Source organism: Pseudorca crassidens, chromosome 14, assembly GCF_039906515.1.
Source record: "Pseudorca crassidens isolate mPseCra1 chromosome 14, mPseCra1.hap1, whole genome shotgun sequence".
Taxonomy (NCBI): Eukaryota; Metazoa; Chordata; class Mammalia; order Artiodactyla; family Delphinidae; genus Pseudorca; species Pseudorca crassidens.
Window position 1 is genome coordinate 69,762,852 of NC_090309.1, and position 16,747 is coordinate 69,779,598.

At 36.0% G+C, this 16,747-nt stretch overlaps 1 protein-coding gene and 1 pseudogene across 2 annotated transcripts in view; one reads left to right on the forward strand and one right to left on the reverse strand.

The window, feature by feature from the left end:
* The first annotated feature begins 1,407 nt into the window (after positions 1–1,407).
* Positions 1,408–4,756, forward strand: LOC137205697 (phosphatidylinositol 4,5-bisphosphate 3-kinase catalytic subunit alpha isoform-like; annotated as a pseudogene).
* A 2,101-nt stretch (positions 4,757–6,857) lies between these two features.
* Positions 6,858–16,747, reverse strand: part of PPP1CB (protein phosphatase 1 catalytic subunit beta) — a 37,629-nt gene continuing 27,739 nt past the window's right edge. For both annotated transcript variants that reach the window (XM_067703359.1, XM_067703360.1), the window contains exons 7-9: positions 14,508–14,659; positions 11,611–11,745; positions 6,858–8,667 (exon numbers count right to left, since the gene is read on the reverse strand). In XM_067703359.1, the coding sequence (XP_067559460.1) occupies positions 8,563–8,667; positions 11,611–11,745; positions 14,508–14,659 (392 nt within the window). In that variant the 3' untranslated portion in view covers positions 6,858–8,562. The remainder of the gene's footprint in view (positions 8,668–11,610; positions 11,746–14,507; positions 14,660–16,747) is intronic.

Genomic DNA, 16,747 nt, shown 5'->3' on the forward strand with positions numbered 1-16,747 from the left:
ATGATAGACTATAAATTAGTGTGCTAAAAGGCACACTATTGTAATAATAGTGAGAGGCCCTCTCACTATTAAGAGGACTTCACTATTGAGAGGACTTCTTAAATACTCAGATTTAAGAAGCTGCAAAAATTAAAACACATCTTACTTGGTGAGCCCAGGCCAGGCTTGACTGAAAACCTCCAGGGATAGATCTTAGGTTCCCACCTTTTTGCACGCAGTACCAAAGAAATGCTGATTTTCTTTCTGACTTACTTCACTCTGTATGACAGACTCTAGGTCCATCCATGTCACTACAAATAACTCCGTTTCGTTTCTTTTTATGGCTGAGTAATATTCCAGTGTATATGCATGCTAACGCATATATATGGAATCTAAGGGGAAAAAAAAAGGTCATGAAGAACCTAGGGGCAAGATGGGAATAAAGACACAGACCTACTAGAGAATGGACTTCAGGATATGGGGAGGGCGAAGGGTAAGCTGTGACAAAGTGAGAGAGTGGCATGCACATATATACACTACCAAATGTAAAATAGATGGCTAGTGGGAAGCAGCCGCATAGCACAGGGAGATCAACTGGGTGCTTTGTGACCACCTAGAGGGGTGGGATAGGGAGGGTGGGAGGGAGGGAGATGCAAGAGGGAAGAGATGGGAACATATGTATATGTATAACTGATTCACTTTGTTATAAAGCAGAAACTAACACACCATTGTAAAGCAATTATACTCGAATAAAGATGTTAAAAAAAAAGATTCGAAGGCAAAATACAAATTACCATGAATGCTAAAAGTTTGAGTCAAAATTATTTAAATAACATCATTTTAGAAAAATTAAAAAAATAAAAAAAAATGCCGAATCTGTGAGCTTTCAGGCAGTTTGTTCTCGCTCCCTTTCACATACATACAACACACACCTCATAACACATTTGTAATCTTCCATTCTATTGATACCCAGAACAATCTGGGTTACAAGTAAGATTTTGTAACCACATTAGCTGGCAAAGATCCCTAAGAGGAAAAAAGATTTACAGCCACTTTTGTAAAAATAAGGTTTAATAAAAACACTGGCAATCTGTACAAGAAAGAAAATAATAAGAAATTAAATAAGTTTATGATTTAATGTCAGCCAATGTAAGAGGTGGTAGCTGAAGGAAGTTTTTACTTTAAATATCTTCTAGGCGGCCGCTGAGGTCTCGGGCTGCTGCCGCCGGGCTGCTGGCGAGGCAGGGCTCGGGCCTGGCCGGGCAGCTCCGGAGCGGCGGGGCAGGGGGGCTGGGAGGCGGGGCTGGGACCTCGCCGGGACCCGATGCGGTTAGGTTCTAGGAGCTCCCAGCATTTCTGCCTTGGGACAGCCACGCATCTAATTCTGCAAAGTACTTTTATATGTAAAACTTGTAAAGGATCAGAACAATGCCTCCAAGACCATCATCAGGTGAACTGTGGGGCATCCACTTGATGCCAAGACTCCTAGTAGAATGTTTACTACCAAATGGGATGATAGTAACTTCAGAATACCTCCGTGAGGCTACACTGATAACTATAAAACATGAACTATTTAAAGAAGTGAGAAAATACCCTCGCCATCAACTTCAAGATGAATGTTCTTACCTTTTGTGTTACCCAAGAAGCAGAAAGGGAAGAATTTTTTCATGAAACAAGACGACTTTGTGACCTTATGCTTTTTCAACCCTTTAAAAAAGTAACTGAACCATTAGGCAACCATGAAGAAAAGATCCTCAACCGAGAAACTGGTTTTGCCGTTGGCATGCCAGTGTGTGAATTCGCTATGGTTAAAGATCCAGAAGTACAGGACTTCGAAGAAATATTCTCAATGTTTGTAAAGCTGTGGATCTTACGGATCTCAATTCACCTCATGGTAGAGCAATGTATGTCTATCCCCCAAATGTAGAATCTTCACGAGAACTGCCGAAGCGCATACATAATAAATTGGATAAAGGGCAAATAATAGTGGTGATTTGGGTAATAGTTTCTCCAAATGACAAGAAGTATACTCTGAAAATCAAACCATGACTATGTGCCAGAACAAGTAATTGCTGAAGTGATCAGGAAAAAAATTCAAGTATGTTGCTATCATCTGAACAACTGAAACTCTGTGTTTTAGAATATCAGGGCAAGTATATTTTAAAAGTGTGTGGGGCTTCCCTGGTGGCGCAGTGGTTGAAAGTCCGCCTGCCGATGCAGGGGACACGGGTTCGTGCCCTGGTCCAGGAGGATCCCACATGCCGCAGAGCGGCTGGGCCCGTGAGCCATGGCCGCTGAGCCTGCGCGTCCGGAGCCTGTGCTCCGCAACGGGAGAGACCACGACAGTGAGAGGCCTGCGTACCGCAAAAAAAAAAAAAAAAAAAAAAAAAAAGTGTGCGGATGTGACAAATACTTTCTAGAAAAATATCCTTAGTGTAAGTATATAAGAAGCTGTATAATGCTTGGGAGGGTGCCTAGTTTGATGCTGATGGCTAAAGAAAGGCTCTACTCTCAACTGCCAATGGATTTTTACAATGCCATCTTATTCCAGATGCATCTCCACAGCTACACCATATACGAATGGAGAAACATCTACAAAATCCCTTTGGGTTATAAATAGCGCACTCAGAATAAAAATTCTTTGTGCAACCTATGTGAATGTAAATATTCGAGACACTGACAAGATCTATGTTAGAACAGGTATCTACCATGGAGGAGAACGCTTATGTGATAATGTGAACACTCAAAGAGTACCTTGTTCCAATCCCAGGTGGAATGAATGGCTGAATTAAGATATATACATTCCTGATCTTCCTCATGCTGCTCAACTTTGCCTTTCCATTTGTTCTGTTAAAGGCCGAAAGGGTGCTAAGGAGGAACACTGTCCATTGGGCTGGGGAAATATAAACTTGTTTGATTACACAGATACTCTAGTATCTGGAAAAATGGCTTTGAATCTTTCGCCAGTACCTCATGAACCTGAAGATTTGCTGAACTCTATTGGTGTTACTGGATCAAATCCAAATAAAGAAACTCCATGTTTAGAGTTGGAGTTTGACTGGTTCGGTAGTGTGGTGAAGTTTCCAGATATGTCAGTGATTGAAGAGCATGCCAATTGGTCTGTATCCCGAGAAGCACGATTTAGTTATTCCCATGCAGGACTGAGTAACAGACTAGCTAGAGACAATGAATTGAGAAAATGCTAACAGCTCCAAGCAATTTGTACATGAGATCCTCTATCTGAAATCACTAAGAGATTTTCTGTGGAGCCACAGACACTTGTGTAACTATCCCTGAAATTCTACCCAAATTAACTCTGTTAAATTCTAGAGATGAAGTAGCTCAGATGTACTGCTTGGTAAACGATTGGCCTCCAATCAAACCTCAACAGGCTATGGAGCTTCTGGACTGCAATTACCCAGATCCCATGGTTCAAGGTTTTGCTGTTCAATGCTTAGAAAAATATTTAACAGATGACAAACTTTCTCAGTACCTAATTCTGCTAGTACAGGTCCTAAACTATGAACAGTATTTGGATAACCTACTTGTGAGATTTTTACTCAAAAAAGCATTGACTAATCAAAGGATTAGGCACTTTTTCTCTTGGCATTTAAAATCTGAGATGCACCATAAAACAGGTTTGGCCTGCTTTTGGAGTCCTATTGCTGTGCATGTGGGGTGTATTTGAAACACCTGAACAGGCAGGTTGAAGCTATGGGAAGAGCTCATTAACTTAACTGACATTCTCAAACAAGAGAAGAAGGATGAAACACAGCAGGTGCAAATGAAGTTTTTAGTTGAGCAAATGCGGCTACCAGATTTCATGGATGCTCTTCAGGGCTTTCTATTGCCTCTAAACCCTGCTCATCAGCTGGGAAATCTCAGGCTTGAAGAGTGTCGAATTATGTCCTCTGCAAAAAGGCCACCGTGGTTGAATTGGGAGAACCCAGACATCACATCAGAATTACTCTTTCAGAACGAGATTTTTTAAAATGGTGATGATTTATGGCAAGATATGCTAACACTTCAAATTATTTGCATTATGGAAAATATCTGACAAAATCAAGGTTTTGATTTTCAAATGTTACCTTATGGTTGTCAATTGGTGACTGTGTGGGACTTATTGAGGTGGTGAGAAATTCACACTATTATGCAAATGCAGTCTAAAGGAGGCCTGAAAGGTGCCCTGCAGTTCAACAGCCACACACTACATCAGTGGCTCAAAGACAAGAACAAGGGAGAAATATGCAGCCATCGATCTGTTTACATGTTCATGTGCTGGGTATTGTGTTGCTATCTTCATTTTGGGAATTGGAGATGGTCACAATAGTAACATCATGGTTAAAGATGATGAACAACTGTTTCATAAAGATTTTGGACACTTTTTGGATCACAAGAAGAAAAAATTTGGTTATAAACGAGAGCGTGTACCATTTGATTTGACCCAACATTTCTTAATAGTGATTAGTAAAGGAGCCCAAGAATGCACAAAGATAAGAGAATCTGAGAGGTTTCAGGAGATGTGTTACAAGGCTTATCTAGCTATTCGGCAGCATGTCAATCTCTTCATAAATCTTTTCTCAATGATGCTTGGCTCTGGAATGCCAGAACTACAATCTTTTCATGATACTGCATACATTCGAAAGACCCTAGCTTTAGATAAAACTGAGCAAGAGGCTTTGGAATATTTCATAAAACCAATGATGCACACTATGGTGGCTGGACAACAAAAATGGATTGGATCTTCCACACAATTAAGCAGCATACTTTGAACTGAAATGATAACTAAGAAACTGAAAGCTCAGTATCTGGATTCTATACTGCACTGTTAATAACTGTCAACAGGCAAAGACTGCACAGGAAATGCACAATCCATGAACAGCATTAGAATTTACAGCAAGAATAGAAATAAAATACTATATAATTTAAATAATGTAAACGCAAACAGGGTTTGATAGAACTAATTCATTTCAAAATTAAGCTTTAGAATAATGTGCAATTTCATGTTATGCCTTAAGTCCAAAAAGGTAAACTTCATGATTGTTTGTATCTTTTTTTAAAAAACAAAAAATCCCCCAAAATATATAGAAATGATGAAGAAGGAAAAAGAATGATTTTTTTGTCTTGCAAATGTTTCATGTTTTGGAATGTGGACACAACAAAGTCTATTATTGCATTAGGTCCATGTAAACTGGAGTTTGATGTTAAATTACACTAAGATTGGAAAATAATGAAATTTTCTTATTAAAAATTTTTTTTCTAATCAGGGGATTTATTTAGAAATTCTGGCATTCAAAAGTACAGGTAAAACTGAACAAGAGATCAAACTTTCTACACTGTATCTAAATTTCACTTTTGTTGAAACATTATAAAGAGAATAAAGATAATAAAACTTTCATCATATACTTATAGGGAATCAATTTATGTTTTATTGAACTGCTGTTGATTTTGCAAGGTACCCTGTCACTTTAAACTCTCTTTAACCACTTTTTAGCTGTTTAAGGAAATTATAAAACACTGAAATCTACTAGCAAAAAAGGGATAGAGTATTTCTATGTGAGGGCACTGGTATAGTCAGGCTATTAAGTGTTTTCTCAGGCACAGCTTTTATTCAAGGATGGATTTACAAGGAAGAGAAGAGGTGGATTGAGTCAGGGCAGCAAGAGTAAAGTAAGCCTATTTTCCTTCTCTAAACACATTTTTAATGTAAAGATGTGAAAGAAAAAAATTTGTTCTTTTGGTTCAGAAGTTAACAGTTGCCAAGTAGACACAGGAATGTACGTGAACTTATATATGGAGATATACTTAAGTTCCTTGGCTCGATATAACACACTGTTATATACTCTTAAGGGACACATCTCAAGATGCTCCTGGTTTTCCCTTAGACAAATTTTTTTTTTTTAAGGCCTATTATAACCTCTTCCACTTCCAACCAGCCACATTTTAAACTTTAAAATTCTGCTTGCAGGTATTTTGACTCAACATTTTGAACAAACCTGTCCTGCTGATCATGACTAAAATTGGTCCCTGGGCAAAATTAAAATAATGAATGGTAAAGCTTCAAATGCAATTTGTAGTTGATTCTTCCCATTCAAGAACAGAAATGGACCATAATAATCCATGTGATCATCACATTATCACAGTTATCTAGTGTGTTTAATGACTCTGAATGTCATGACGTTTAGAATAAATCTGAATATAGAAAATTATTAAAAATCAGAGGAAAAATGATATAAATTAGCAACAGGGAAGAACAAATTAGTGACACTAGAATTATAGGATATTTTTCTGCTAAGAAAGTTTTATTTATTTCAAGTAGCAGAGTTACCAAGCAAATAATATTTGTAATGAACACATTATAGGAATAGAAGCTGTTAAAGTATTTTAAGACTGCTTGAATAATTTTAAAACATGATAAATTTCTATTCTTCAAATTCAGCGACCAATATTAATTTGCTTAATTAGTGACTATTTTTTTCATATTCAGTACTGACCTGGCTAAATTACTACAAAAACCCAGTATGTAGGATCCAAATTAATGTGTTTTGACTATTACTAAGATTAATAAAAGACTGCCCTATCTCCTGCCAAAGGTTTATTTTCTAGACCCCCTTCACACTACGCTGATAAGAATACATCTAAAATTCTATTAAAAATTGCTCAACTTACTCTTCAGCTAGGAAGATATTTAAATCACATTAGATAAAAAGCCTGTGTGACCTAACCTAATACATCATATGCAGTACATGGACAATTTTAAAAAAGAACCAATTCAGTATGCGTTAAAAACATTAAAATCTATTTGAATAAAATGTGTTTAAATGTCTCATTGTAAAGGAAAAAAAAAAAAGGAATAAAATAACCAGTCAGGCTTCATATCAATTAGACAACTTTTACTAAATGAGAAAACTACATTTAAAATGTGCTTTAAAACAAAATGGAATTAGAAAAAAAAGACATATGCATTTGAAAGAACGTTGCACTGTGCTGAAAATCAAATCTCTTGCAGTAATACAATACGCCAATTCTTAAAACGTAAGTGAACAGAATTCTCAATTTAACAATTTCAAAGACGATATTAAGGTCAAGAATTTCACATCTATGGTAGCACTTATAGAAGGGCATTTATAAATATGATGTCCATCCCTATGAAGCTTACAAATTTGACAACGCTCAATAAAAGCTTTGAGAATCACATCCAAAAGTGTTGCATCCAAAGCATCACAAATCTGTGTCCTGTAAGTTCTCCTTCTAAAATCTTTATGTTGACTTTTCTATTCCTGTCATTTGTTAATACTACCCTTAAAAAAAAAAAGAGAACAGGAAAAGAAATGCTGCAATAAACCCTTGATCATGTACAGAAATTATTGCTACTATAGTTCACTACAAAGCATGTCTATACAATATCATATGAACTTTGATCATGAAAAATCAGAATAAAAATCTTTAGTGACATAAGCCTTACAATCGTATACAACATTCACATGGCAATATTAGACAGTCAAGCACCCAATACCCATAGTTGACAAATGTCCCACTGACCAGCATTCATTTAAATACATCCTTCGTACAGAGGGAGGAAAAAAGAGATAATGTCAGCTTTCCAAGGCTTGTCAAAAAAGGATTCTCATGTTCTGTGGATCTAAAAACAAACAACAACAACAACAACAAAAACCAAAAAACAAAACCAATGCAGGTGAGGGTGTTACCAGAAAGTTAAGCATGCCAAAAAGGTGTTTCGTGCGAATTAAAACCTAAAGCCAAGGTACCACATAATCACATTACCAACTAGTTGGGTATACTAAATGAGCCTTATCTTAAAGTTAAATGAAAATGCTACTGCACAATAGAGCATCAATAAGTTAAAATTAGAGTGCACAAATCCAAATCAGTGGCAATTTCTGTATAAAGCAAAATATTCACTATCAGCTGTAATGTTTGCCCAAACTGATTAAATCACTCGATTGGACAGTTTGCATATTTTTAAAAAATATCTCTAAAATTCCTTTTTACTGTAATGAGGCATAAGTTTTCTTAGTAAGATCAAACAGGTACATAAGTAAATAAGCAATGGAAAATTAAGGTCGATGAATGTCTTTAAAGCTCTTCCCACATTTCACTTTTTAAAATGTCTGGGAAAAAATTTAAAGAATTTACATTATTTTAGCAAAAACAAACAAAACAAAACAAAAACAAGCCCCAAATAATTAAACAACCAAGCAACACTAAAACCACATTACACAGATGGATCATCATGCTTTCATCTGGTTTAACTATCACATCTAGTTTAACTGGGATGCTTTTCAACTTTAAAAACTGTGATACGTGAAGATGTAAATTTAATGGGCAATTCTGAATTTGGATTTAACTTTGTTGAATATTATAACAGAGTATACTTATTACAATACAGTGTAGCACATCTTTCTATTAGAAAAAAATTTAAGATCCTTTACCCGTCTCCTTAAGTTAAAGGTGTGACATCATAAAGGGTGTCAAATGGCTGGATGGTTTTACAGTGCACACTTATATATTATGAAGTATGTCCTTAACAAATCTGATGGTTTCTTTACAGAGTTCCTTTCTTCACCTTTTCTTCGGTGGATTAGCTGTTCGAGGCGGAGTGACGGGACGTCCTGAATTCAGTCCACCATATTGGTACTTAGCTTTCTTTTCAGACGGTTTCAATATCTTAAAGTAAATAGTAACAATGTTATTTTTTCAAGTACAATAAGTTTAAGGAAATTACTGTTACAATAGTGGGCCTTTCAATAAATGACATCAATTATAAAACTGTAGAAGAAAACAGCAAAGTTCCACAAACATTTCTCACATTTAAAGAGTACAGGAAATGTCTGAATATTGCTATTACTGGTCATTCCATTGATAATTTTAAAATTTTATTTATTTTATTTTTTATTGGCGTATAGTTGCTTTACAAGGTTGTGTTATTTTCTGCTGTACAAAAGCTCAAGTACACAAATCCCTTCAACTACCCAATCCTTAGACTTAAGTATCAAAAAAATTTTCAAATTAGCGTATCTCTATGACGAAGAAAGAATACTAGTTTAAGAGTCAAAACACCTAGGTTCTCATCATAATTCTTCTACTATTTAGAGGATAATTAGTCACAAACTCTTCAGATCTTAATTTATTATGTGTACACAGATCTTTTATTTTAAAAAAGCTATATTAGATACCATAAAGTTCACCCATTAAAATGTAACAAGTCAACAATTTTTTATATACTTGCAGCTATACAACCACTGCTATAATCTAACATTAGAACATTTTTGTCACCTCAGGAAGAAACCTTGTTCCCATAAGCAATCACTCCCTCCCTATTTCCATTCTCCACTCCCCTAAAACTCCCTTCAACTCCAAGCAATCACTACTTTACCTTCTCTATTGATTTGTCTTTTCTGGCTATTTTAAATAAATGAAACCACACAATGCGTGGTCTTTTGTGACTGGCTTCTTTCACTAAGATAATGATTTTGACGTTGTAGCATATATTAGTCCTTCATTACTTTTTTTTTTTTGGCCATGCCATGCGGCTTATGGGATTTTAGTTCCCCAACCAGGGATCAAACCAAGGCCCTTGGCAGTGAGAGTGCAGAGTCCTAACCATTGGACCCACCAGGAAATTCCCAGTACTTCACTACTTTTAATTGCCAAACAATACGCCATTTTATGGATATTCCACATTTTGTTTATTCACTCTTTAGCTAGTGGCCATCTGGGTTATTTCTACCTTTGGCTGTTATAAATAATGCTCCTATGAATATGCATATACATGTATTTGAGTACCTGTTTTCAATTCTTTCAGGTATATACCTAGGAGTGGAATTGCTGGGTCATATAGAAATTCTATGTTTAACTTTTTGAGGAACTGCCAAACTGTTTTGCGAAGCAGCCACACCATTTTCCATTCCCACTATCAATGCATAAGGTTCCAACTTCTCCACATCCTCACCAATACTTGTTACTTTCTGACATTTAAAAATTATGTTTATTCTTCTGGGTGTAAACACAGCTTTAATCTACATTTCAGGTAGAGAATTTCAGTATTTACATAAAAAACGTGTAGAAAAGATTCATAAGCATTTTTATTCACAGTGTCATAGTGCCCCGGTGGGGCGGGGGCGGGATATATTAATACAACTCCATTATGGCAACTGTTGAAGGATAAGGCCTGGTTACTATGTTTAAACTGAAAATGAGAAATCAAACATTTAGCATTCAAGTCTACTAACTGATAGAAACAAACCCCTTCTACATTTAAAAAGAGAAATACAGTGTGTGATATTAAGGACATAAAATAACCTTTGCAAAAAACTAAGTATTAAAGTGACTTAAGTCCATGAACAAGAATGATTTTAAGGAGCACACTAAAGTTAAAGCTGGTCTCTCTCTCTTTTTTTTTGCGGTACGTGGGCCTCTCACTGTTGTGGCCTCTCCCATTGCGGAGCACAGGCTCCGAACGCGCAGGCTCAGCGGCCATGGCTCACGGGCCTAGCCGCTCCGCGGCATGCGGGATCTTCCCGGACCGGGGGGCACGAACCCGTGTCCCCTGCATCGGCAGGTGGACTCTCAGCCACTGCGCCACCAGGGAAGCCCTGGTCTCTTTTTAAAATGTAAATGTCTCTATGTTCACAAATTGATACTTTAAGATTATTTGGAAAATTTTTCTTAGGTAAATATTCTACATTATTTTAATCGAAGTTCATAATATAACTCTCTCCACTCAACGCCTGTCCTACCTATTCATCTTGCAGAAGAAAACAAAATCTAAATTATTCACTGAATTTACATTCTTTTAGTAGGTAAGCCACTATCTAAGGATTCATACAGGAATTTAACAATTTAAACATCTGCATCAAGAATGACTGACACGACTCAGGTTTCCTAAAACTCTAATTATGGGTTATATACCAAAAAGACTGGAGCGTTTGTGAATGAAAATAGAAATCTCTAAAGGAGTCTATGAGTGATTTTACTTCTGAACAAAACTGATTTTCTATACTAACTGAAGGGAAGAACACAATCTGAAAGAAAATTCTTCTGACAATAGTTTAAATTAGATTTCTAGTTGTTAAAACCTTTTGGTTACCAAAGGGGAAAAGGGGTGGCGGAGGGATAAATTAGGAGTTTGGCATTAGCGGATTCAAACTACTATATATAAATTAGATAAACAACAAGATTCTACTGTATAACACAGGGAACTATATTCAATATCCTGTAATAAATCACAATGGAAAAGAATATGAAAAAGAATACATATATATGTATAACTTAATCACTGCTTTACACCAGAAACTAACACAACATTGTAAATCAACTATACTTCAATTAAAAACAAAAGAGGGGCTTCCCTGGTGGCGCAGTGGTTGAGAGTCCGCCTGCCAATGCAGGGGACACGGGTTCGTGCCCCGGTCCGAGAAGGTCCCACATGCCGCGGAGCAGCTGGGCCCATGAGCCATGGCCGCTGAGCCTGTGCGTCCGGAGCCTGTGCTCCGCAACAGGAGAGGCCACAACAGTGAGAGGTCCGTGTACCGCAAAAAACAAAACACACAAAAAAACAAACAAAAAAAGAGATTTCTAGTTGTTCAAAGTTTATATATTATATCATACCTGAAATGAACACATCAAAGTTTCATCCACACTCATCATTCCACCAGCATTATCAAACTCGCCACAGTAATTTGGGGCTGAAAATAGGGTTACCAATTGTCGCTTAGCAAAGAATTCATATCCATCTTCCACCACCTGGCAAAGGAAAAGTCAAAAGAAAAAACACACTTATTTATGTGTTCTTTGAAATTCTCAACCATTAATACTAATTAAGATTAATGTGACAAATACCTGAAAAAAAAAACAAAACCCTGTTTTGTTTTGGAAGCTTGATTTTTGTTCCACTTTCTAATTTCCTATTAGTATTACATAGCCACACACTGAAAACTTTTACTAAGTTGAGCTTACTGTACACAGATCACGCTACAAAAAATTAGCTGCCTATAGATTACACTTCTTTGTGTGTAACTCTTTTCCTTAATGATTTAACATGACTTCTAGAATCTGTTGTCAATTCCTGAGTGAACTAAACAATTTGTGTTTCCCAGTCTACAGATTTGAGAGGTATGCAATGACATGTAAATATTTTCTATTTATTTTTAGTAGGCAAGAATACTTTCTAAAGTCTTCTAGGTATTCTGATTAAGCAAAATTATCCTACAATACTTGGAGAAAGCACTTCCACAATTATTTACATTTTTATATAATTCCTCCTTTAGTATCAGGTACATGTGCCGGTTGTTATTACCTCATGGTAAAATTTAGATATTAACCTTTTCTGTTAAGCCTCTGTCCACCTTATCTACTCCAGCTCAGCATACTGCTTGGCACTCAGTATGTCCTTTTAGTTCTTAGTTTGCTCGTTCACTTGTTTATTTATTCACGTATTTACTAAAAGAACAGGGTTTTAAAAAAAGGAAATATCTGTAGTTTGTGTTGTTTCCCATCATAAATCTCTTAATTTTAGAAACAGTAAGTTTGAAAATAAGCAGAACAGGATTTTGGAGGTGTCTAGAAAAAGATCATGCAAACTAAGGTAGTTCAGTAACCTGACTTTTAAAAATCATCACTATTTCTGAAAAGACAAATGAATAGAGACCTATAGCTGAAAAAACTGATTATCAGTGGATATTTCATTAGGAAACTCAGCAACTCTGCCCTGTTATCTTGTGGAAGACTTATTTTAATTTACCTAAACTATAAATACAATGTTCACTGATTAAAAAATATGCCAAAAGCAAAGGATTTGGGGACATAACTTCACTTAATTGAACTAGGAAATTTTAATAGAAAAAAAGGCATTTGATATACAACATGTGCAGAAAATGAGAGGCCTGTCATCTTTGTTATCACATAGGATCACATAAAGAAGGCAGAAGTAGTCAAGGGTTATGGGGAGCAAGACCACAGAAAAAAGGGGAGTACTGTAGAATAGCATATAATTAACAAATTTTGCCTTAACGAAGAAATAACAAGGAATCTTTAAGTATTATACTTACAAATTTCAAATAATTAAAAAAGTAGCAAAAAAAGATTTTAAAAAATGCTTTTCAATGTATTTTAAATTAGTTATGTTCTAGAGAGCATGAGGACTTGATATATTGTTAAAATAAGCTTTTGTTAACAAACACTAATTACATGTTACAATATGTCAGTAAATTCACAAGGCAGTGGATATTCAAAGGCCAACAAGTCACAATTCTCTCCTTAAAGAGTATATAATCTGGGCTTCCCTGGTGGCGCAGTGGTTGAGAGTCCACCTGCCGATGCAGGGGACACGGGTTCGTGCCCTGGTCCAGGAAGATCCCACATGCCGCGGAGCGGCTGGGCCCGTGAGCCATGGTCGCTGAGCCTGTGCTCCGCAATGGGAGAGGCCACAACAGTGAGAGGCCCGCGGAGTATATAATCTATCGGTGAAGGACAAAAAACCCCCAAATACGCCTAAATTGTACATGTATTTTTTTTCAATGAAAATTCAAATATACACAAAACTAGAGAGAGTTCAATAAACTCCCATTTACTCACCAACCTGATTCAATAATTACCAAGACTTTGCTACATTTATTTCATTTATCCACCCCCGCTTTTCTCTGCTGATGTATTTTATTTTTTTAACATCTTTACTGGAGTATAACTGCTTCACAATGGTGTGTTAACTTCTGCTTTAAAACAAAGTGAATCAGCTACACATATACATATATCCCCCTATCTCCTCCCACCCTCCTTATCCCACCCCTCTACATGGACACAAAGAACTGAGCTGATCTCCCTGTGCTATGTGGCTGCTTCCCACTAGCTATCTATTTTACATTTGGTAGTGTATATATGTCCATGCCACTCTCTCACTGCTTCCCAGCTTACCCTTCCCTCTCCCCGTGTCCTCAAGTCCATTCTCTATGTCTGCATCTTACTTTTGTTATTTTAAAACAAACCTTAGATACATCATCTTACCCTATATACTTGAGGAGGCATTTTGAAAAATATGGACATCCTTCTTACATAGCAATATGTATCATCACAGAGCTAAAACAATTAACAACAACTCCTTGATATCTAATACCTAGCCTATAATCGAATTTCCCCAATTGTCTCTTTACAGTGTGGTTTGTTCTTATCAAAATCCACACAGTTCATTTGATTTTTATCTATAATATGTAACTATCATATTAAAATGGGGTCAAATATTTCTAGAAAGCTTCAGACAAGAACTGAAAAATTTGTTAGTATTGCAGTACACTACAAAAATATATTCCTTTGAAACCTTTCCCCTTAGAGGGTGAGAAAGGGTTAACTAATCATTAGATTGTTAATTGTGAGATCAAGGTATAGGCTTTACCTCTTCTACTGCTTTCCTTGTATAATTAGCTTTCTTGGACCTCAATTTCCTCAAAAATAAAAGGAGTACACCTGGGTGAAGTTAATAAACATCAAAACATCCAAGTTTTATTATTTCATACCTGATGAGCTCGACAAATCAAGTCTAAATCATGACGATTCAGAAATTTACTGACTACATCAGCTCCAAAAGTGAAGGAAACACCACGATCATTTTCTCCCCAACCTTGCACATCCTTATCTGGGTCAGACCACAGCAAATCACAGAGCAACCCTTTAAAGAATAAAAACACAGCAATGAAAAAACAAAACAAAATTTATAAAATAAAGTATATCTACATCACATTTGTTCTCCTGTCCTCTTACCCTTTAATAATAGTAATAATCACTTGCCCCCTAGTATCCCAGCCTATCAAACTTAGCCATTTTTTGTTAAAGTAACCATGCAAATACAACTGTGCCCGACTTAAAGCAGTACTCGCCAACCCTTTCCACAGATAAGACATGTGTGCATGGCTCACTCTAAAGCATATATTGGAAAAGGTTGTCCGTCTTTTGTCTATAGTTTCTCTGTACGGATAACCAATTGAGCCAGTAGCATTTCCTGAATAGTTCATCCTTTCCTTACAGAGCTAACTATCCTGTTTCTGGTGCTGTAGTCTATTCCATTAATCTACTTTATTTAACACTGAGCCAATAACACACTAGAGCTTTTAAATAAATCTTCCTATTTGGTAGGCCTACCCCCTGCTTAATATTTTTCTTCAGGATTGTCTTGGTTACTTTTAATCCTTTGTTCTTCCACATATAAACCTCTGAATCAGTCTGTCAAATTCTGTAGACCTAATCAAGATTTCATTGGAACTAATTTGATCTATAGATCAATCTGATGGAAGAAAACATTTTCTACAAAGGCCTGGAGGATTTAAATAAAGTATATGGAGGAACAAAATCAGATCAGATCCCTGACTTTAGAATGTTTTGGGCTTAAAAAAAAGAGGTCAGAGCTAAAAATATTTATCTAAGTATCTTCATCTTACTAATAGTAGTGTAAATCTTAGAAGGGACTGAGACCATCTTGGGAATGTAAAGTAAGAAGACCAGTAAATGAACAGGAATCAAACACTTAATAAGCAGGCAGAGAAGGAATGAGCAAAAAGTATTGGGAAGGAATAGTCAAAACAAAAGGAAGAGATTAGAATAGTAGGATCTCCTGAAAGGGTAAGAATTATCTAGAAGTAGGAAATGGTTAAGTGTCAAGTACAATGAACAAGTGGATTAGGACAAAAACCTATGCTATTTACAATTAGATTACTAGACCATAATGAAAGCAATATCTTGATGGTTGAGGGGAAGAGAGAGGGTAAAGTCAAGTTGTAGTGAGATTAAGAAAGGGTGGATTTTGAGATGGTAATATTTAGTTTTCTAAGAACTATGGTACTAAGGGAAGACTGTTTTAGAATGAGTCAGCTTTAAAGTTTTTTTTGATAATCCATATACCTCATAATATAGCTTATCACGAAAGGAGATCTTCATTTTGAGTCACAGTACAGCTTATCTTGATAGGGGAAGTATCTAAAACACCCTGTAGAAATCGTGGCAATGCACGCTTAATTTCTATCATTATTTCCTAAACTCCTGTCATGATGTTTTAAGAAATCCACCAGCATACAAAATCCATTGGGATGGTCTCAGTTTAAAAGCTCTTTCTGGTCTCTAAAGAATCAGAAGCTGATTCTTTAAATACACACACACACTGCTCTATAATGCTCATACTTTCCAGTCCGTTTCCACAGAAGAAGCAGTGAGGTCAAAATATTATTCTATAATTTTAATGTGACAATAAAACTAGAATGTAGTTGCTTTTGGAATTATCTGGAAAATGCAACAGCCTAGATGCGTACAAAATCAAATAACTGTAGCAGTAACAATGTGGCGTTCCTTAATCTTAATGGATTGAGACAAGAATCTCAGAGTCAAGGTTCAATGTTTATAATCCAATCCCTAATGAATAAGCAATATAATCATTAGGCTGTTGTCTCAAAAAACATAATTTATAAATTAAATTTCTAAAGATTACAGAGAATATGAAAGCTCAAAATGACTGTTTTTAGCATCTCGGAAACTTCCCATTAAAATATGATAAAAAGAGAAACCTAACGTGCCATCCTTGAAACTGATTTATGTCTGAACTATACCAACAACAAAAACTCTGAAGATGGTATCACTTGATATTTATATTGTATCTTATTTTAAATAAATACCCTATTATTTAAATACTAGTTTCTATTAGGTTTGGTCAAATATATTCTATAATTATAATCAAAATCTGGAAAAATGCATGTTTTCTTTTTATAATCAA